This window comes from Symphalangus syndactylus, chromosome 18, assembly GCF_028878055.3.
Source record: "Symphalangus syndactylus isolate Jambi chromosome 18, NHGRI_mSymSyn1-v2.1_pri, whole genome shotgun sequence".
In the NCBI taxonomy this organism is placed as follows: Eukaryota; Metazoa; Chordata; class Mammalia; order Primates; family Hylobatidae; genus Symphalangus; species Symphalangus syndactylus.
This window is the reverse complement of record NC_072440.2, coordinates 70,570,800-70,592,646: the sequence shown is the minus strand read 5'-3', so window position 1 is coordinate 70,592,646 and position 21,847 is coordinate 70,570,800. Positions and strand designations below refer to the sequence as shown.

The following is a 21,847-nucleotide window of genomic DNA, read 5'->3' as shown; positions in this document are numbered from 1 at the left end:
GTTTCAGGTGGGGCACTTAAGCTTGGGGCTATCTTATGACTTGTTTCTGAACAATAAGTTGGTTGTTGATCCAGTGTAAATGATTCAGCCAAGAAGACCTTGAGAAATAGCATTTTCTGTGTCTCCTAACTTGGTGTTTCTTAGAGGGTAATCTATGGAGACTTGCTTTTGAATCACCTGGGGTGCTGGTTTTAAAATACGGATTTCTAGGCCCTACCATAAATCTAATGAATCATAACCTCTCAGTAGGATCCTGGGAATCTAGATTTTCACCAGGCTTCCTCCAAGGTTCTGATGCCTCTCAGCGGCCTTCTGTTAATCTTTCCTCCATAAATCATTAGAGTATATTCCAAAAATATAGATGAGATCACATCTCTTAGCTATTGAAACCCCTTTTGTTTTTCCCACTGTCTCTGGGATATTATCCAGTGCTCTTTTGCATGGCATATGGTCCTGGTCTTCTCCAACATTTGATCCTGTCCTACCTTTCCATATCCATCTCTAGCATTTTCAACTCTAAGCTTTTTCATTAAGTGTATCAGACTATAGTTATTTTACACACACACAGACATACAATTGTTTATATCTCTGTGCCTTCATTGTCCTATCATGCTTTTCTCCCAATATTTGAGAATCTCAATTTTCAACTCATTTTTCAAGACCAAATTTAAGGTTTATTTCCTTCAGACATCTCTATCTGATTGTTGTCCCTCCTTTCTTATCACTGTCCTTTAATTGTCCTTCTACTGGACCACTGCTATACATATCTCAACCAACCAAGGGCTGAAAACACTTGAAAAAAAATAGATGGTTGCATCTATATTGAACATGTACAGACTTTTTCTTGTCATTCCCAAAACAATACAGTATAACAACTGTTTACATAATTTTTACATTGTATTAGGTGTTATAAGTAATCTAGAGATGATTTAAGGTATACAGGAGGATGTGCATAGGTTATATGCAATAGGGCACCATTTTATATCAGAGACTTGAGCGTCTTTGGATTTTGATCTCCAAGAGGGGTCGTGTAACCAATACCCTACAGACTCCGAGGATGGCTGTACTTGGAATTTATCACAGTCCAGTTCATACTATTCTATAATTACAGATGTCGTAGCCAATCTCCAAGATGGCACCCAGTAATTCCCACCTCCGAGCATTCATTCACTCCCGTGTCTAGTCCCTTCCCACACTGCATAAACTTACCTATATAACCGATAAGGCATTGCAGGAATGATGCCATGTTACTTCTGAGGCCAAGTCTTCAAGACAACCTTGCCTCCACCTTGCTGTCTTTAGGACCACTCACTTCGGGGGAAGCCAGCTAGCATGTTGTAAAGACTCTCAAGCAGCCTTCTGGAGTGGTCCATGTGGCAAAAACCTGAGCCTTCTTATTGACAACTGGCATCAACTGCCAGGCATGTATGTGGGAGCCAGCATAGAATTAGATCTTACATCCCAGAGCAAGTAGATGACTGCAACCTCATGAGGAATCCTAAGAACCACCCAGCGAATATACTCTGAGATTCCTGACACACAGAAACCATTTGAGTTAATAACTGACGCTGTTTTAAGCTGCTGCATTTTGAGGTAACTTGTTGTGCAGTCATGGATACTGAATATCCACTAGACCACAGACTCCTTGAGAACATCAGCCATGTTTCCTTCATCATGGACCCTGGTCCCTCGCCCTCCTCAGTACCTGCCTCATATTAAGGTGTTCCATAAATGTCCCATTAAATGATCTCAACTGAGTGAAACTGGAGTTTCTCTGTGCTGCTAAGGGTGAATACTCACAAATGCAGATGACTTTTTTTGTTTTGTTTTGAGCAGAGTCTCGCTTTGTTGCCCAGGCTGGAGTGCAGTGGCTCGATCTCAGCTCACTGCAGCCTCCACCTCCTGGGTTCAAGTGGTTCTCCTGCCTCAGCCTCCCGAGTAGCTGGTATTACAGGCGCACACCACCATGTCCGGCTAATTTTTGTATTTTTAGCGGAGACGGGGTTTCACCATGTTGGCCAGGCTGGTCTTAAACTCCTGACCTCAGGTGGTCCGTCAGCCTCGGCCTCCCAAAGTGCTGGGATTACAGGCGTGCAACAGCAGATGCCTTTAATCGATGTGAATATTGTCTTTTGCTCTTAGTATCATCAGTCATAATATTAACAGTTAACAATAGCCGTTGCTTAGATATAGCACCAGAATTTTCACAATCCCATGGAGTATGTGCTGTAAGTAGCCCCATTTTACAGATGAAAACTGAGGTACATAGAGGTTTAACTGCTTGCCCAGAATGACCCAGATAGTGAATGATGGAGCCAGTATTCAAACCTAGTCAGTCAGTCTCCAGACTATGTTAACCATTTTATTTTATTTTTTTATTTTTATTTATTTAATTTTTTTTGAGACAAAGTCTCACTCTGTCGCCCAGGCTGGAGTGTAGTGGCACGATCTCTGCTCACTGAAACCTCCACCTCCCGGGCTCAAGTAATTCTCCTGACTCAGCCTCCCAAGTAGCTGGGATTACAGGCATGCGCCACCATGCCTGGCTAATTTTTGCATTTTTAGTAGAGATGGGGTTGTACCATGTTGGCTGGCCTTGAACTCCTGACCTCAAATGATCCACCCACCTTGGCCTCCCAAAGTGCTGGAATTAATGGCATGTGTCATTTTAAACACTCATGTTGAGCCCTGATATGGCAAGCATTGTGCTAGGCACCTTGACTCTCCTACCTCATTTAATGCTTTTACAAACCTCATGCAATTTGTATTGTTTTCTCTATTTTATGGGTGGGGAGATTGAGACAGAGAGGTGACTGCCAGGCTGGTTGTGGTAGAGTCAGGATTCAGAATTGGGCCAGCCAGACTCCAAAGCTCGTGCTCATTTCACGATCTTCTTCCAAGGCATCTGCCAGTGTCTCTGTCCCAGCATCTCGAGCCCCGCCCCACGTCTGTTTCTTAACAATTATACTCTGAACATATAGGTTGGTTGCCAAGACAACCACTCAGAAACAACATGAAAGGCAAATGACTTTTCAAACATTCTGCAGCTGGGATGGCTTCTTTTTTTAATTTTTTAAAATATGAGGCCAGGCGCGGTGGCTCACGCTTGTAATCCCAGCACTTTGGGAGGCCGAGGCGGGCGGATCACAAGGTCAGGAGATCGAGACCACGGTGAAACCCCGTCTCTACTAAAAATACAAAAAAATTAGCCGGGCGTGATGGCGGGCGCCTGTAGTCCCAGCTACTCGGAGAGGCTGAGGCAGGAGAATGGCGTGAACCTGGGAGGCGGAGCTTGCAGTGAGCGGAGATTGCGCCACTGCACTCCAGCCTGGGCGACAGAGCGAGACTCCGTCTCAAAAAAAATAAAATAAAATAAAATATGTCAAGGTGATTTGTAATCCACAGCAAAATGTTAATACGGGTAAGCAATCTATTTTGAGCAAAAAGTATTTCCAGTATGGTAGAGGAGAGCTTACAGATTACATATATAGTAAGGCCTTAGGAAAGAAGCAGGATATACTACTGTTACCCTTTTTTACAGGTGAGAAAATTAAGGCCTGGAGAGATTTGGAAGCCAGGAATGCCCAGCTCTAAAGACATTGTACCTAGTTGTCTGAAAAACTACTTGGAGAATGAAAATTTGTCTGAATGGAGGCAGAGGCTCAGTCCTGACCCTGCAGTAAATCAGAATAGTGAAGAGCACATCTGAATAGGCCAGGTCCAGTGGGAAAGGAGGGGAAGAGAGAAATACATCAGCTCAGAGTAGAGTATCTAGGACTGGGGGACTGAAAGTTGAGGTAAGGAAAAGGAACCCCAAACTTTGGGTACTAAATAATATACAACCCTTAATCTTGGTAGGAGGGGTTTAAATAGGTTAGCCCATATAAAGGTCTTGCCACAATGCCTGACACCCAGTATGCGCTAGGCATATTTTCTATTATTATCTTTACTGGGGTGTCTCAATGACTCCTGGAAATCCACATCTTGGAGAAGGAGTGAGCATCCTTTCCTGACAAAACCAGCCTCTTTTCCTGTCTTTCCCTTATTTATCAAAGGTCAGAAATGTGTCATCACCATTGAGACATGGCTTTCCTCCATCCCCTGTGTTTTGGGCAGTCACCTTTAGAGGTGAGGTGTGTCCACTGTCCAGCCCTCTGCCTCCATGCTCATACTGCTAATCCGGTCAACTTCTCTGTGGGCCACCTGGCATCAGATATACCCTAGAATCACTTGCACCGCCTCATAGATGCTCCCCTTTGGATCTACCTGGTAATTGGCAGCTTCTTCAAGAAGGCAAATTTCCCTTTGAGAGCATCCCCAACCCCCCAGTGTACATAAAACCCTTAAAACCTGGGGTTTCCTGTGCTCCCTTTACGTAAGTGAATTAGGTGATAATCTTGGCCATGACTGCATTTTGGCTGATTAAAGTTTAGACCATGCTGCTTAGAATTATTAACAGCCATTGCGAGGATAATGATCTGCCCATTAAAATAAACTAACTCTCATTTTTATTATCATTTTAATTACATGAACCCTTTGGCGTGTTGATAGTGATGAACAACATGGTGGGATATTACTCTGCCAGGTGTTGACTTCTCTATGGGACGCCCTCGGGGAAATTTGCCTGGTGCCCTCCAGGTTTCCTCAGCCTGCCTTCGAGGGTGCTCTTCTCTCCATTGACCCCATGATGTAAGAAGTTCCTGGTTGGACTGAAGTGTGTTGCGGCATGGAAATGAGATTAATACCAGTGTGGACTGCATGGAGAGACTGCCCCAAAAGGTAGCATGGCTAATCAGTCCCACTCACTTTTCCTCCTCCTCAAACCCAAAGTGTCCTGTCCAGTTTTGGAGATCTACCAGAGGGAAGGATTTTGCATTTTGCAGATTTCAGCTTGTGATTTTTTTTTTTTTTTTTTTGAAATGGAGTCTCGCTCTGTTACCAGGCTGGAGTGCGGTGGCGCTATCTTGGCTCACTGCAACCTCTGCCTCCTGGGTTCAAGCGATTCTTCTGCCTCAGCCTCCCGAGTAGCTGGGACTGCAGGAACACGCCACCATGCCAACTAATTTTTGTATTTTTAGTAGAGACAGGGTTTCACCATGTTGGCCAGGGTGGTCTCAATATCTTGACCTCATGATCCACCCGCATTTTTTACAGAAACGTAGGACAAAGTGACAAGTGACTTATTTCCCCTGACAAAACCATCTGCATTCCTGACTTACCCTTTACTTTCAAAGGTACCAGAATTTGCTGCTTTTATCATGCCCCAAATTCTGAGTCATCTGAACTTAGGTATTGCTGACAGGCATTCACTGAGAGAGGAGAAGCGTTGCTTGCCCAGCATGAGGCTGGATGCTATGCCTTCTCTGTGAATACTATAACATTGTAGACCCCCATTTTCCAGATGAGAAAACTAAGACTCAAGGAGGTTAAGTGAGTTACCTGAGGTCACACAGCTCATTAAAAGTAGAACGAGTTCTATAGCCCGGGCTTCAGGGCTCAACAAACTATGCCTCCTCCGTTGTTCTGTCCTGACGCTGGATTTTAGCAATCATGAACACTTCTGCTTCTAGGTGAGGAAAATGTCAGAGAAAAATGAACTCAGGCCTGGCTGACTCCATAGTCGTGCACATTCATCAAACAGTTTTTGAATAATTACTGTGTTGTTACCACAGTAAAAAAGACATTGTCCCTGCCTCAAGGCGTTTCAGTCAAGTGCAGGAGAGGGGCATGGAAAGTTGAACCCAGCAGGATGACATGCTGTGCTAGAGGAAGGGAAACAGCTTGCTTCTTGCTTTGGGAGCCCCTAATCCAGCCTGGGGCTGTGGGGGTGGTGGTGGCTGGAAGGCAGTGATTTCTAAGTTGAGACTTGGAGGAGGAGGAGAGTGTGGATGGAGGTGGGGGAAGAGTGTGCTAGATATCATGCCGTCTCTAAGAGGGTGAGCTATTTGTAATAAATGTACCTGCTTCTTACCACATGTTCTTTCCCCCAAATTTCTTAATTTTCCACCTTTTTCTGGGACTTTCTTTCTAAATACAAACTCATCCCATTGCCTCCTTTACAACTAATTGAACACTTGGACTTAATTGATTATGTATTAAGTTGGGGACTTGGAGCGACATTCAGGACTGGGCTCATGTTGAGATTAATTTATTCCTGTAGTCTTCCTGTTTTGCAGTGTAACTGAGTGCCTCACATGTGTGTTAAAAATAAAACAGAGAGTCAGGGCAATCTAATTAGACAGCTTAACCCATCACTCTGGTGTTCAGTCTTCACCCAGCTCTCCTGCTTTGATGGTAACCAAAATAGATGAATAAGTTAATCAAAGGTCTGATTAAATAGCGCAGCTCTGCAGCATGGACTAATGATTGCCAAGCCTCAGTTCAGGCAGATTGTTAGAGGAGAGAGGAAGCTGAGCTGAGCTCCAAAGGCCAGGGCTTTCATGAGGAAGATGTTTATAAAGCACATGGGAGGGAATTCCTCACCGAGTCCTCGGATCTTACGGTGATGGCTCACTCTAAAGGAAAGATAATGTAGTTTGGGGAAAGAACACAAACCTTCTCCTGGCAAATTCTGACTCTTAGAGCTTCACATCTTGCTGGCTGTGGGGTGGTAGACAAATCGCCCACCTTCCTATGCCTGGCCGCCATCCATCATCCATCCATCCATCCATCCATTCATTCATTCATCCATCCATCCATCCATCTGTTCCAGATACGTGTTTTGTACCTATTATATACAAAGCATTGTGCTTTTTTTTTTTTTTTTTTTTTGAGACTGAGTTTCACTTTTGTTGCCCAGGCTGGAGTGCAATGGTGCAATCTCTGCTCACTGCAACCTCCGCCTCCCAGGTTCAAGTGATTCTCCTGCCTCAGCCTCCTGAGTAGCTGGGATTACAGGCATGCACCACCACACCCAGCTAATTTTGTATTTTTAGTAGAGATGGCATTTCTCCTTGTTGTTCAGGCTGGTCTTGAACTCCCGACCTCAGGTGATCTGCCCGCCTCAGCCTCCTAAAGTTCTGGGATTACAGGCGTGAGCCACCGTGCCCAGCCAAGGCATTGTGCCTTGATTTTGTTGTTGTTCATTTAATTTGCCCTTGTGTTAACTGTATGACTCTGTTGGTTGTGTGAGGTCTTTCCTTCTAGGTCCTCTCTTGCCCTAACCCTCACTTTATGCTCCATGAGGCTGATGCGTAAAGCATCTCTAATCTCAGTTTTGCTCTGGTTTCCGTTAGGGTTGACCAGAGGTCTGCCCTCCCGGGAGACTGGTGGGCAGGAGGAGAGTGAGGTTGAGATGTTTTTTCCTGTTCTGGCTTATGGGTTGCCACAGGTAGGCTGTGTCCCTCTGCTGAAGGTCACTGCCTCAGCCAGGTGGCCTTACTCATACAGCAATTCTCTCTGGATTCCAGCATCTTCTGGCCTAGGCCCTTTTGGCCCTGGGGTGGTAATGGCCCCAAGTACTCTTCCCCTCCTCGGGTAACTGCACAGTTCTTGTTACTGCCCCTAATTCTGCATATACTTAGATTAAATAGTCCTTTACTAAATCTTCCTTAGATTCCCCAGGAGAGTGTGCTGTTTCCACCCACACCCTGCCTGATAGGATGAAGTAAGTGTAGCAACCTGGATGGAGCTGGAGGCCATTATCCTAAGTGAACTAACTCAGAAGCAGAAAATCAAATACCACATGTTCTCACAGGTGGAAGCTAAACAGTGGGCATACATGGATACAAAGTTGGAAATAACAGACACTGGGGTCTCCAAAAGAAGGGAGGGTGAGAGCTGTGTGAGAGGTGAAAAATTGCCTGCTGGATACAGTGTTCAACATTCAGATGACAGGTATACTGGAAGTCCAGTCTCCACCATTACACAGTGTACCCATGTTACAAATATGCATGTGTACCCCCAGAATCTAAAATTAAAAATTTTTTAAAAAAGAAATCATGACCTTTATAAATAGCAGAAACTCAGAAAAGCTGAGCAAACCTGTCCAAGGTGACATGGCGATTAAGTGATGATACTAGAATCTAAATCCAGGCATGTCTGAATCTACCACCCAGGGTTTTTTGCTCTCCTGCATACATCCCAGAGACCCTTACCTTCATCTGGAAGCACTGAAAGAGGCACTGATAGCTAAATACATGGAATAAGATAGAGGGATCAGGAAGAAGGGCGGGAGCTTACTACTGAGTATATTTTGTGTACCAGGCCCTTGAGTCGTTTAATATCTTTTAATTTTCATACCACTGTGTGAAGTAGGCATCGTCTCCATTTTACCAACTTCTAAAAATGAGCAACTACTCTTAAAAAAGAAAATACTAAGTAACCACATTTTTTTCAAACATATCATAGTCTAGTGATGGTGGCACACAGGAGGCCGATTTAGGGAAGCTATGAGACAGGTTCCCCATGCTGACTCATGAGACCCATTCCATCTCTGAAACACACTCCATTTTACAGGTAAAGAAACCAAGGCTTAGAGAGATCAAATGCTCGTGTGGGGCTAGAGCCCAGATTTGAACTCCTGTCCTTTTTCCCCTCCTCCATGATGCCTGGGTGTAAGGTGACAGGAACTCTTACACAGAGCTGGGGATGCTTTTTCTTGAAACTGATGAGAGGTGAAGCCAGCTGGACTTACTGGGTCAAGTGGGGACTTGGAGAACTTGTGTGTCTAGCTAAAGGATTGTAAATGCACCAATCAGCACTCTGTAAAAATGCACCATCAGTGTTCTGTGTCTAGCTAAAGGATTGTAAACACACACCAATCAGCACTTTATAAAATGGACCAATCAGCACTCTGTAAAGTGACCAATCAGTGCTCTGTAAAATGGACCAATTAGCAGGATGTGGGCAGGGACAAATAAGGGAATAAAAGCTGGCCACCCCAGCGAGCAGCGGCATCCATCTCGGGTTCCCTTGCAAGCTGTGGAAGCTTTGTTCTTTAGCTCTTCACAGTACATCTTGCTGCTGCTCACTCTTTGGGTCTCCGCCACCTTTAAGAGCTGTGATACTCACCACAAAGGTCCGCAGCTTCATTCTTGAAGTCAGCGAGAGCAAGAACCCACCAGAAGCAACCAACTCTGGACGCAGTTTGATGTCTTGCTCAAATTTTTTTTCTTTCTCTGCATTAATTTGGGTGAATGTGTTTCATTTGGTTTGATTACACATAGTTGTTTTTAAGTAAAAGCAGTTTTAAAGCTTGCTTTTTTCTCCTTTAATATCATTTGCAGTTTTAGAAATTACATCTTAATCCACATTGTTTTAAACAATTACATAGTATGTGATCAGAAAAAAAAGAGTGTCATGTTTGAATTAATTGTTCCATTTTGGGGCATTTTGATGGCTGTTCTTTGGTAACATGGTGATGAACATCTTTGGGAATAAAACTTTGGTGTCTAAAACAAAATTTTTAAATTTGAATTTTTTTAAGAACATCTCCTCAACATGGTATTGTAAGGTCAAAAGAGATGAATATTTTTTGGAATCCTGATAAGGTGGCCATATTCCCCATTTTAAAGGGTTCTATTAAAAGTGTTACCCTCTTGAAAATAAGTGTGCTTTGGCTCCCATGGAAACTCCCCACAGCAGCTAGGTTGGGGCCTCTGCCCACCTGCGAGCCATTGATTGTTCCATTATGTTATGTGAGGATCATAATGTCAGTGCTCCATGGGTGGTTCATTTCTGTCCTATGTGTGTGTCCTCTACTGCTGTCAGGTGAAGAGTGTCACATGATGACTAGGTCTTCCTTGTGGGTTTATCTGAGAATAAAGAGAAGGCAGCAGTAGTAATCTATTCAATTACAGTTTTAAAAGAATAAGCATAAGCTTTAACAATACTATTACCCACTAATCTTTAATGACACATAAATGGAATATGATTTAAAGAAATACACATACATAGGAACAATTTGATACTGGTTGCAAAAGTATATGTAGTGGGATTCAATTTTTGGACCTTTATGTTTTTGCATATCCTTTTTTTCTCTAGTGGATCTATTTAATTTCTATAATAACAAAAGTTTTATTTTAAAATCTCAACGTAGGATTTGCAGTAATAATTATTTCATAATTATTACTTTTCCTCTTCCTTAATTCAGATACGTTTTCCTCCAGAAAACTTCACATGTCAAAATGCAAATTATATAAATCTTTAAAAGAAAACTCATTCATTTATTCAACAAATTTTTATTGGATACTTTTTGTGTGCTAGGCACTATTTATAATGTTTAAGCAAAGAATTAATATAGCGATTTTTTTTTCCCTTTCTCCAACTCCCTCTCTGCCTTGCTCTGTCTAGTCTGAAGTTTCCTGGATCCCCAATAAACATTACTCTGGGATTTATGGTCTGATGAAGCTTGTCCTGACCAAGACCCTTCCTGCCAACCTGGAGAGAGTCATCGTCCTTGACACGGATATCACCTTTGCCACTGACATTGCAGAGCTGTGGGCTGTGTTCCACAAGTTCAAAGGTAATGGTAGCCCATTTGTTTTTTCCCAATATCCTTGTAGGTATCAGCATGCCAAGAATAGGGGTTGACTCTTTAAAAAAGGTGAGGTTACCTCGAATGAGGTCGTGCTAATGCAGTGGGTCAGGAATTACAAATATGGTTCAATATCAGCTCTGCTTGGATTTGAAAAATAATAGAGTAAAACAGAAACTTGTTTACATGTCTTTAGTCAATGAAGATGTTTTTAACAGATAAATATCAAATGTGTGTATTTTGTATGCAGATAGTGGAGTGTTCACAGACTGGTCAGGACGTGTGTTCATTGGTTTTCTTTTTATCGAAGGACAGTCTAATTGCGGAGAAAGCCTGTGAGGTAGTGGAGATGAGTATTGATTCTAGAGTTTTTGAAAATGTTCTTATGGCTTTTGCTTTCATTAACGTTGTGGTTTATCATTTTAAGGAGATGTGTATGTTTGGCTTTACAAGACATTCTTTCTAGTCTGGTGGGTTTCTTTATAGCTATTATTGTAACTCTCGTCACGGCCTCAAGGTATATGAGAGTACCTAGTGGGAAATTGTGAGCTCAGTAGGTGTATTAACTGCGGCGTGGATATGAGAGAGAAGTGACAGGTTAGCACAAATCTTAGGCTGTTATTTTAATACCCCTTTCCCAGATATCTTTTTAAAAATTATATTATTTTAAAAATTCTTCTATACTGGATGAGTACAATGAGAAAGAAATTCAACAGTGAAATTTTTGCTTCTTTTTTTTTTTTTAATTGCACACTGGCCCCTTCTGTGTTTAAAATCCCTTCTGCCATTCCTCTTAGCTCCATATCCTATGAAAGCAAAATACTACTTAATGATTTTAAATCCCAGCATTTTCATAAATCACAGGATATTCCTGTTGGTTTCTGTTTCTATTCATGAACAGAGAGTGAATTTCCTTGCCTGCCCCGGTCACTCCCTGCTTCCTTCTCAGGGCTTCTGAGCTCTGGGCTAATTGAGGAAAGTCTTCACCAAATCATGGGAATGACATTGTGATCCCCGGGACTCTTTCCCTTATCAGGATCAAAATTTACTTTTCTTATTCGTGTCAATAATGACACTAACAATGACATCATTTAGGACAGCTGTTGAAACTGAGTATGGCACAGCTCTCTAATCTTCATAGAACGTGTGGACGTGTCCTTTTGTTTCATAAAGAAAGAAACGGAAGCTTAGAGGGATGCAGGCTTTTCCCAGAGTTGAGATCAGAGTGCCCGTGCCTTGGCTTCCATCCGCTGCTCTTTTCAAGTTCCCCTATCATGTCTGCTTGTTTTTCTCTTCCTGATCACAGTGAACTCACGAGGGGCAGTTTTTCTATAATTACATGGTGTTTTATTCATTTTCTTATGCTGATGTTGAGTGTTCAGTGATGCATTTCTTCAACCGGCGTTTATTGAATCCCTACTGGGTGTCAAGCAGTGTGGCTGGCTCTGCAAATGAGGAGATGAGTAATGAGGGGACAGTGACAGTTGTCACCTCTCCTAGAGGGGGTTAGAGAAGGTAGCTGGGAAGGTGTCACGGAGGAGCTCCTAATTGTGCACTGTCTCATCAGGTGAGAATGGTGGTTGTATGCACTAGACTCCCACATTTTCCTTTGGGAATAAAGACCTTATTACACCAGCTGCTGGGAGCAGTCCATGCAGAGGGGGCTCTCTAAAAAGGCATCAGCCCTTTTTGCAGTTGCCTCTGTTGAAGTGAGTGGCCATGCCTGTGGCCACACCCCTTCCTGGGACGCCGCACATCATGGAATGGCTGATGAACATGAGATCCTGCAGGATCATCTGCCGCACTCGGATACTGCCTCACAGGCTGATTTTCCCCTCTGCCTAGTCCTGCTTTCTCCCCTTCCCTTTCATAGGTGCTGTTCTCAAGAGCTCTCTCTAATAAATCTCTTGTATGCTGACATCCATCTCAGGGTCTTTTTCCAAAGAAACTCAACCCGCACCATATATTTAGAGCTGTAAGTCTCCATTGGATAAGTATAACCACCATAGTCACCAGAACAGGTCATCAGAGATTGTAGAGCTGTAGCTAGGAAATCACATTTATTCTCTTGCAGCTTGCAATGGCTATAGTGCTAGTGGGGCTCTGTAGCCAATAACAACATGAATTATCATGGTTATTTTAAATACGCTGATATCATCCGTGGAAGGGAAGGCACCAGAGCTCTCGCTGCTCCCATAGCTGGCCCAAGGACTTGATTTGGAGGACTCTCAGATTCAAGGCAGCTCCTGGGGTTGAGCAGGGTATATGGGCCAAGGTCAGGACAGGAACAAGGTAAATTTGAATGCAAGGAGCTGAGTTAATGGGCTGCATTTTATTTGTTCATTCTTTTGTTGGTTTATTTCTAGCGTTTGTTAGGCCCCCACTGTGAAGAGGAATACATTAGATGCTGTTGTTATCTAAAGCTGTTGAGAACACAGCACCTGCCTTCAAGGAACTCAAAAACAAGGCAGACTGCATTGCGTTTTTATCTGTCACCAGCAAAGGAGTAGAAAACATCAGAGGTTTTCCCGTGCCCACCCTAATTTTTCTGGAAAAATACAGAGATGAAAATAAGTAAAGCTCATCTCTTCTCCATATGTCCCTATTTTGTATCACTTTTGTATGTGTGTGATTGTTTTTCTAAACCAAACTATTAGAAGCCAGGTCATGGAATAGGAAGAAAGCCTGTTAGGTCAGGCCCATAGATGTAGAATGTTCTGATCCAAGAGTGTCCTTCATAAAGGCAACTTCATAAAGGCAATTGTCATTGACATCCTTCACTGTAAACAGTTGGAGTGATGTTGATACAATGTGGCCTGGCTGATTTTTCTCTCTTTGAGAACAGCTGGTTGTCTGGGGTTGCAGTGGCTCTTGGTCAGATCTCCCACAGACTTGATTCCTTTGTAGCACTGTGAAAGCCCCTTGTTCCTAAATTCATTACTGGGAGAATTACGAAGAAGCCTTTTTAAGAACTTAGACCCATCCTCAGCCTCTTAGAGATGTCCCCATCTTCCCTGAGCTCGACTTCAGCTAAGTAGCAGATACCTCCCTCCCATGTCAGCCGTTTGCACCTTTACCCAGCCTGCACCAACAGCTGGAAGATTTTCAGAACCACCAATTCTTAGCGGAAAGAATCAGACATACCATTATTGGCCGGGATCAGGAGCCACCCATTCGGTCAATGTTTACTGAGCTCCTTCTAGGTGCCACATAGCTTACTGTAGGGACTGTTGCAGGAATAAGACTGTTTGGTGAGCCCCTAGCTACACTGGGGTGCTAGTACCAGAGTGGCTAGCAGCCCTGTCCTAACAGAACGTTCAGGGGAGCTGGATATGGGTATGGTATGCTTCTCACGAGATACTTCTGGTATACCTGGCAGGGGTCCCTCACATGGGAAACTTATTTTTATAGGCAGAAGTCCTTGCAGCTCTTGTCTGACCTGTGTTCAGTTTACACCTGTCTGACCACCAACTACTCTGCCACTGGGAGCCTGACCTTGTCCTCTCCCTGGCGTACCAGGGAAAACCGGCCTGGGGCAGCCCCTGGTTCTTCAATGGAAGGTGCAAATTCAACACACTATTACGATGGTGGAGCTGGTGAGGAGGCAAGTGGCTAAATGAGTGTTTGTAAAACAGAGGGAAAGCTAACTACCATTTCTTAAGTACGTCTTAGTTTCTAGGCACTGAGCTAGAAGGTTTGCACACTTGAAAGTTAAATAAGCTGGTGGCTCACGCCTGTAATCCCAGCACTTTGGGAGGCCGAGGCGGGTGGATCACGAGGTCAGGAGATCGAAACCATCCTGGCTAACATGGTGAAACCCCGTCTCTACTAAAAATACAAAAAAATTAGCCGGGCATGGTGGTGGGCGCCTGTAGTCCCAGCTACTCGGGAGGCTGAGGCAGAATGGCATGAACCCGGGAGACAGAGCTTGCAGTGAGCTGAGATCGCACCACTGCACTCCATCCTGGGCAACAGAGCAAGACTCAAAAAAGAAAGAAAGTTAAATAAACTGGGCTCAAGAGAAGTTAAATTACTTTTCATGCTCAGAGAGCTATTACATAGCAAAACTGAACCCTAATCCATACGGCTTTGGAGTCTGCTCTGTCTGCTGACCCAGGAGGCCGTGCTGCACTTAGAACGGGTGTGACTGCCAAGTATGTGTCACCTTGGACCCTTGAGTGCCTTAATTTTTACTGCACAAAACACTGGAAGTAATATGTGATTGTCGTCATTTGGGGAGGCTGTTGTGAAGGCATAAATAATAAATACACATCTGAAGCTTTTGGAAGAAGGCTGTGCTGAATATTCAAGATAGTGTTTTGATCCATAAGCACAGATGCCTCCCCTCTAAGAGAATGTTATTGCCACAGTGTAAAATTCTCACCCTACAGCAGGTATGGTCAAACTATCCAGCGTACGTGGGCACTACCTTCCTCACCCTCACGGCACCGCAGATGTGCCATGCCACTGGGTATCCTTCAGGGCCTGATGGACTGACTCTGTGTGGTTCCTTACAGCTAACATGTTTAAGCACTTAGTCTGTGCCAGCCACTCTGTTAAGGACTTTATGGATAAAATCATTTAATCTTCACAACCCTCCCATGAAGTGATTACTGTTCATGTTCGTGTTTCAGAGATTTGGGAGCTGATGCTTAGGGATGCACAGTTTACCTGGAGCCTCACATTTCTTAAGTCATGACACCGAGATTTGAACCCAAACGGTCTAACTCTGAATCCAGTCCTCTTTACTCTGTACCCTCCTTTCCCTTGAAGAGGAGTAAGAGAAATCATTGTCATGTGGGTGGAGTTAAGAGTGTCTTTGGAGAGACCGAAGTTAGATTCGTGAAAGAACTCAAAGTGACCATATACACACCAGTTTGTAGAGGGCGGGCCCAAGGCGATCTAGGCATTCAGAGAACAAAAACAGGGAAGCAACATTAGCATAGAAAAGTGTAGTTTTCTCAGGATTCGAGAAATAAAATCTCAGCCTCCAGAATTCTGGCCCAGCATGTGACTTCCCAGAACATCATCTTTAAGTAGCTGGAGTTGGGGTCCAAGAGCTCTACCCAGAGACTCAGCATGTCCAGAGAATAAGGCAGATCACCCTGATGACTCTGTCACCATGGGCAGATGCTGTGGCCTGAAGGTTTGTGTCCTCACAAAGTTCCTATGTTGAAACCTAACCCCCAGTGCAATGACGTTAAGAGCTAAGAGTGATTAGCTCATGACAGCTGGATGAATGGGGTTAGTACCTTTATAAAAGAGGCTTGACAGACCTTGTTCGTCCCTTATATGTGAGGACACAATAAAAGGGATACCAACAGCAGGGTGCGGTAGCTCACGTTTGTAATCCCAGCACTTTGGGAGGCCGAGGGGTGTGGATCACCTGAGATCAGGAGTTCAAGACCAGCCTGGCCAACATGGCGAAACCCCATCTCTACTAAAAATACAAAAATTAGCTGGGCGTGGTGGTGCATGCCTGTAATCCCAGCTATTCAGGAGGCTGAGGCAATAGAATCACTTGAAACCGGGAGGCAGAGGTTGCAGTATGCCGAGATCACACCATTGCACTCCAGCCTGGGCAACAGAGCGAGACTGTGTCTCAAAAAAAAAAAAGGGGGTACCATCAATGAAGCAGAGAGTTCTCACCATGCATCTGATCTGCTGGAGCCTTAATCTTGGACTTCCCAGCCTCTAGAACTGCAAGCAATAAATTTCTGTTGCTTATAAATTACCCGGTGTCAGATATTTTGTTATAGCAGCTCAAACTGAATAAGACAGCAGGTTATCTTAGTTGATTTAGGCTCAGAGAAGGAATAATGCTAACAGGGTCTTTGTGATAATTGCACAAGATAATATGCATTATTTTTCCACATTCCATTTTCTCTAAGGACTCCTGCCAGAGTGAATGGGATGATGGCGGACATCGTTAATGTGTGTCTGCTCCATTACCTCACAGTTCTGTCCACAGAGCCGTTGGGGCTGTACAATAATATAGAAAAGCTGAACATGAAGAACATCGAAGTATTACTTTTGAAAAGACATTTGTAGAAATTTTATGCTTATAATCAGTTGCCTCGAAGGAGTTTTTAATACTCTTTGAAGTTTCTTCGGGTCTCGTCTTTCTTTGTTACCTTGCCGCCCTGCCTGTCTCTTCTGATGGAATTGGAGGATACAGAAGAGCTTAGCAAAAAGAGACCAAGTTTCAAGTCCCTGCTGGTCTACTTTATCAGCAGGGTGATCTTAGGGAGGTCATTGAGCCACTCTTGACCTCGCCTCTGCACCTGTAGAAAGAAGATACTGATATCTGCTCACAGTGGTTGTGTGAAATTTGAGGAGGTAATTCAGTGATCCTGGTACCTAACGGACACTTGGACCTTGTGTGTTCCTTTCCCCTTTCCTTCCTCCTCTCTCCTGTGGTTAAGTTTGGTATTGTCCCGTTGGCCCCTTTTTCTTTGACTTTAAGTCTCCTTTCCTGCCCTCCCTTATCTCCAAATGAAGCTCAGTGTCCCCCGCCCTGTTAGCCTATAGGACAGGAATCAAAGAAGACCTTTCAAGACAATCCTATGACCTCATGCCAGTCAGATTTTCCTGATTAAAGCCTTTTCTTCTTGGCTGGCCCAGTGTGCCCCCTTCTAGGGCCCAGCATAGACAGATTCCCACGCATCTCACATTCACTCCTGACAGTTCCTAAACTTGAGAGACTGTTTTGCCACAGGGAAGAAAAACATAAATTTTAAAAGATGAAATTCTCAAAGTGCTTTAAAATGACACCAACAGCCGGTGTCTGTAGAGGTGATGTGCTCCTGGTACAGAAGGCGCTGGAATTCAGCTGGGAAAGAGAGAGGCTGGGCCTGTTCTTGGTCAGTAATCATGCAGTTTTGCTAAAAGTCCTGGGCATTTATTTTTAATCTGTATTGGGCCTTTAGAAGTTCTCCTGGGCTGGGCGCAGTGGCTCGTACCCATAATCCCAGCACTTTGGGAGGCTAAGGCAGGTGGATCACCTGAGGTCAGGAGTCCAAGACCAGCCTGGCAAACATGGCGAAACCCCATCTCTACTAAAAGTATAAAAAATTAGCCAGGCATGGTGGCAGTCACCTGTAATTCCAGCTACTTGGGAGGCTGAGGCAGGAGAATTGCTTGAAACCTGGAGGCAGAGGTTGCAGTGAGCCAAGATTGCACCACTACACTCCCGCCTGGAAGACAGAGCGAGACTCTGTCTCAAAAAATAAATACATAAAAAGTTCTCCTGCACTCCCAGTATTGATAAAGTTCCCTCCTCACTACCAGTTTTCATGGTTTTGTTTAGGTCTTTAACATCCTCTAGCTCCTAGTTGATTTTCCACTGGGAGAATTTTGACGACCTCTTCCATTATTTCCTCCTTGTACTCTCCTGCTTTCTCTGCCCGTCTCTTAACCAGCCTGCCTTCTACTCAGAATCAGAAACTAGCGCTTTGACTTTCTTGATAGACACTACTGGTTCTTCCATTGGTCCAGCCAAGATGTACACCATCGAAGCAACACCAAGGATTTTTTTCCCTGGTAGAATTGGGTGAAGAGGTTTTAATTATTTTCAGATTAAGTTTGAAGCAAATCTGCCTTGTCTTACTATATTAGAAAGATCATTTAACTTCACAGAGCCTCATTTTTGTTGTTCTATAAAAGTGAGGGAATGATTAATAATGGCCCCATAGGGTTTATTTTGGTGATTAAGTCAGATAATGGCTCTGTATTGCACAATACCTAATAAGTGATAGTTGCCTTCTTGTCTTTCTATGTCTTAGGGTTGTTTGTTTGTGAAACAGAGTCTCACTCTGTCGCCAGGCTGAAGTGCAGTGGCACAATGTCGGCTCACTGCAACCTCTGCCTCCCGGGTTCAAGTGATTCCCCTGCCTCAGCCTCCCGAGTAGCTGGGACTACAGGCGTGCACCACCACACCTGGCTGATTTTTTGTATTTTAGTGGAGACAGGGTTTCCCCATGTTGGCCAGGTTGGTCTCGATCTCCTGACCTCATAATCTGCCCACCTCGGCCTCCCAAAGTGCTGGGATCACAGGCATGAACCACTGCGGCTAGCCTCTTTTTTTTTTTTTTTTTTTTTTCCTTGTTCTTCAGCCTGAAATTTTGGAGAGTTCACAGACCAGAAACCAACCCTAACCTTTCCCTACCTTCCTGAGTTCCTTTCTCCCTCCTTCCCTCCTTCCCTCCTTCCCTGCCTCCCTGCCTTCCTGCCTGCCTGCCTCCCTCCCTCACTTCCTTCCTTCCTCCCTCCCTCCCTCCCTCACTTCCTTCCTTCCTCCCTCCCTCCCTCACTTCCTTACTTCCTCCCTCCCTCACTTCCTTCCTTCCTCCTTCTCTCCCTCCCTCCCTCACTTCCTTCCTTCCTCCCTCCCTCCCTCCCTTCCTTCCTCCCTCCCTCCCTTCCTTCCTTCCTTCACTGCCTGCCGCACCCATTCAGTCGTTCATTCTTTCATTAATTTACTACCTTCTGAGGCACTTGGCCTGCCCTAGGCCCTGGGGGCAAAATATTAACTGAGACAGACCCAGCCCTACCCTCCTGTTGCTAATATCTATTAAATGTGTTTTATGTGTCATGCCCTGAACCATCTCATTTAGCCTTCATAAAACTCTTTAAGTTTGTTGCCTGAAGTGGCAAAACCTGGACTGAAGCCAGGCTGATCTCAGAGCCGACACTTAACCTCTAGATTCTAGATACATCTGAACACACGGTTACATGCAAGTGTAGAAAGTCTCTGGAAAGGGAAAAGTCAGTGTGAGGTTGAATCACATTTTAGGGAAAGCATTGCTAGTGAGGGAAGTTGGAGGGAGTCAGGAGGGCTTCTAAAGGGAGAGAGGTGGATGCATTGGCCTCTGTTCTCACTTAGGGGGAGCAGCATATGCAAAGACCTGAGATCGAGAGAGAGATTAGAGAGAGTGATACAGACGGAAACCGAAATAAACAAATAAACATTCAATCTACACTTTTTTTTTTTTTTTTTTTTGAGATGGAGTCTGTCTCTCTCCACCCACTCTGGAGTGCAGTGGCGTGATCTCCACTCACTGCAACCTCCACCTCCCGGGCTCAGGCGATTCTTCTGTCTCAGCCTCCTGAGTAGCTGGGATTACAGGAGTGTGCCACCACACCCGGCTAATTTTTTGTATTTTTAGTAGAGATGTGGTTTCACCATGTTAGCCAGGCTGGTCTCAAAATCCTGACCTCGGTCGATCGGCCCGTCTCGGTCTCCCAAAGTGCTGGGATTACAAGCATGAGCCACCACGCCCGGCCCCTCAATCTACTTTTCAAACAGACCAGACAGGCTCCTACCTTTGACCATCTGCTCTAATGTTCCCTGTACCTGTAATGCTTCTCCTCCAGATCATTCCCTATCTTGCTACCATAATGCCCTTCGAGTCTTTGCCCAAACCTCAGCTTCTTAGCAAGGCTTTCCCTGACTGTCCCATTGAATCCTACACCTGAGACACCATCCCATTTTTCTCCACTGCTCTTTCATTTTTTTTTTCATTTTTTTAATGAGTATGTAATTACTTGTCAAGAGGGCTGCTCTGTCTCACCCCGTAGGCAGCACAGACCCAGGTACCAGGATACAGCTGGCTCCATCTGGTTATTGTGTGTTCTTTCTAGGGACCTCCCACGGATACCAAAATATCAGATGCTCAAGTCCCCGATATATAAAAAATTGCATTTGCACATCATCTGTGGACATCCTCCTGTACACTTTAAATCATCTCTAGATTATTTATAATTCCTAATACAATGTAAATGCTAAGTAAATAGTTGTTAGACTGTATTGTTTAGGGAATAGTAAGAAGACAAAAAAATCTGTGTATATTCAGTACAGAGGCAATTTTCTTTTCAAATATTCTCAGTCCAGGTTGGTTGAATCTACAGAGGCAGAACCCATGGGTGTGGTGGGCTAACTCTTTGTAAGCACCAGGAAGGCAGGGATCTTTGTCTGTTTTGTGCCTGATGTGTCCCAGCACCCAGAACAGTGCCTGACACGTAGAAGGTGCCCAATAAATATTTTTCAAATGAACAAGTAAAGTGGATGTTTCTTGGTGAAGTGAGTGGTGGGGAATACGGCAAGAGAGGTATAAAGGGTCTTATTAAGTGTTAGCTTTGGGTCTTCTCCAAAGGTCATTGAAAGACAGTTTAGAAGATTTGAAAAGATCCCTTTGGCTGACATGTGGGGGTGATCTAAAAAGTGAGACAGGAAAACAGTACTTTCAAAAAGAGTTGGCAGCAGGCAGGAGGCTTCAGTCTCAGCAAAAGACTATTGTGGCCCATAGCGGGATGTTAACCTTGGAGTCAGAGCAAGGGATGCAGATTAGAGATGAATGGGGACGTAGAGTGAATAGCGCTGGATGGCGAGTTCGGTTTTGGACATGCAGAGATGGGGTAAACAGGTCTAGATCTTACAAGAAGAGTCAGGGCTAGGGGTCTCTTCAGGTGTTTGTTGTTGTTGTTGTTGTTGTTCTTAATAAACCTGAAATAGGGCTTTTTTGGTGTTAAAATAGGTATTCTCACCAGATTGTTACAGTTTCCTTTTCTGGATGGCCAGGTGAGCTCCAGTGTAGAATCCAGTTGGGCAGCCCTGTAGTGCGCAGTCCTGCAGGGAGAGCAGAGGGGATTTGATGAATCTAACACAGGGCTCGTTGGATGGGGGCAGGATGAAATCAGCGAGCACAAAGACTGGGCACGGTATGATTGGCAAGCTGTGATTTGCAAGGAGGAGCAATGGAACGGATGCTGAGCAGAATTCGTGAGGAGGGATCACTGGACTCGCCCTGAATGTGTCCTGAGCTCCTCCTTGTACAGCCCACACCCAGTGAATGATGTTCGCTGCTGCCTCCAGCTGCCGCTGCGTTGTAAAGTCAGCCATGCCCTGGGTCCCTGGCTCTATGCTGCTTACTGGATGGGAGTGAGGAGACTCATGGATACATCACCAGGATTCCACGGACCTCTCTATCAGTTGTGGGGCTTTCTTAGACACACAGGGCTCAGACTATCAGGGAAGTGAGCTAGAGGACACTTTTAGGCTCCTCACCAAGGGGAAGAAAGACATCTCTGGAGGTAGATTTGAGATGTTTCTTTCCCCACTCGCTTTCCCAACTCAAGTATTCACTCTCAGTGGGGAGAGACAGATGTGTCAAGGGGCCTTCCTTGGGGTTGCTTTGCATCCTCTTGCCATCTTTGCAACGTCAGGGTGTTGCTCAACTCTAAAACTCTGTTTCCTGTGGGCAAGATGGGGAGAATGATACCCGTGGGGTATTGATGTGAGTGTAACGTGACATGATATATTTCAAAATCTTAGTGCTGTACCTGACACAGTAAGCTCTTGACAGTGTTAGC

At 44.5% G+C, this 21,847-nt stretch overlaps 1 protein-coding gene across 6 annotated transcripts in view; it reads left to right on the top strand.

Moving 5' to 3' along the window:
- LARGE1 (LARGE xylosyl- and glucuronyltransferase 1) overlaps positions 1-21,847 on the top strand; it is a 641,552-nt gene that overhangs the window by 332,025 nt on the left and 287,680 nt on the right. For 5 of the 6 annotated variants that reach the window (XM_055254495.2, XM_055254491.2, XM_055254492.2 and 2 more), the window contains exon 6: positions 10,294-10,465. In XM_055254495.2, coding sequence (XP_055110470.2) covers positions 10,294-10,465 — 172 coding nt within the window. Of the gene's footprint in view, positions 1-3,373; positions 3,422-10,293; positions 10,466-21,847 lie in introns of those variants that run through there. The other variant, XM_055254497.2, reaches the window with a different exon arrangement.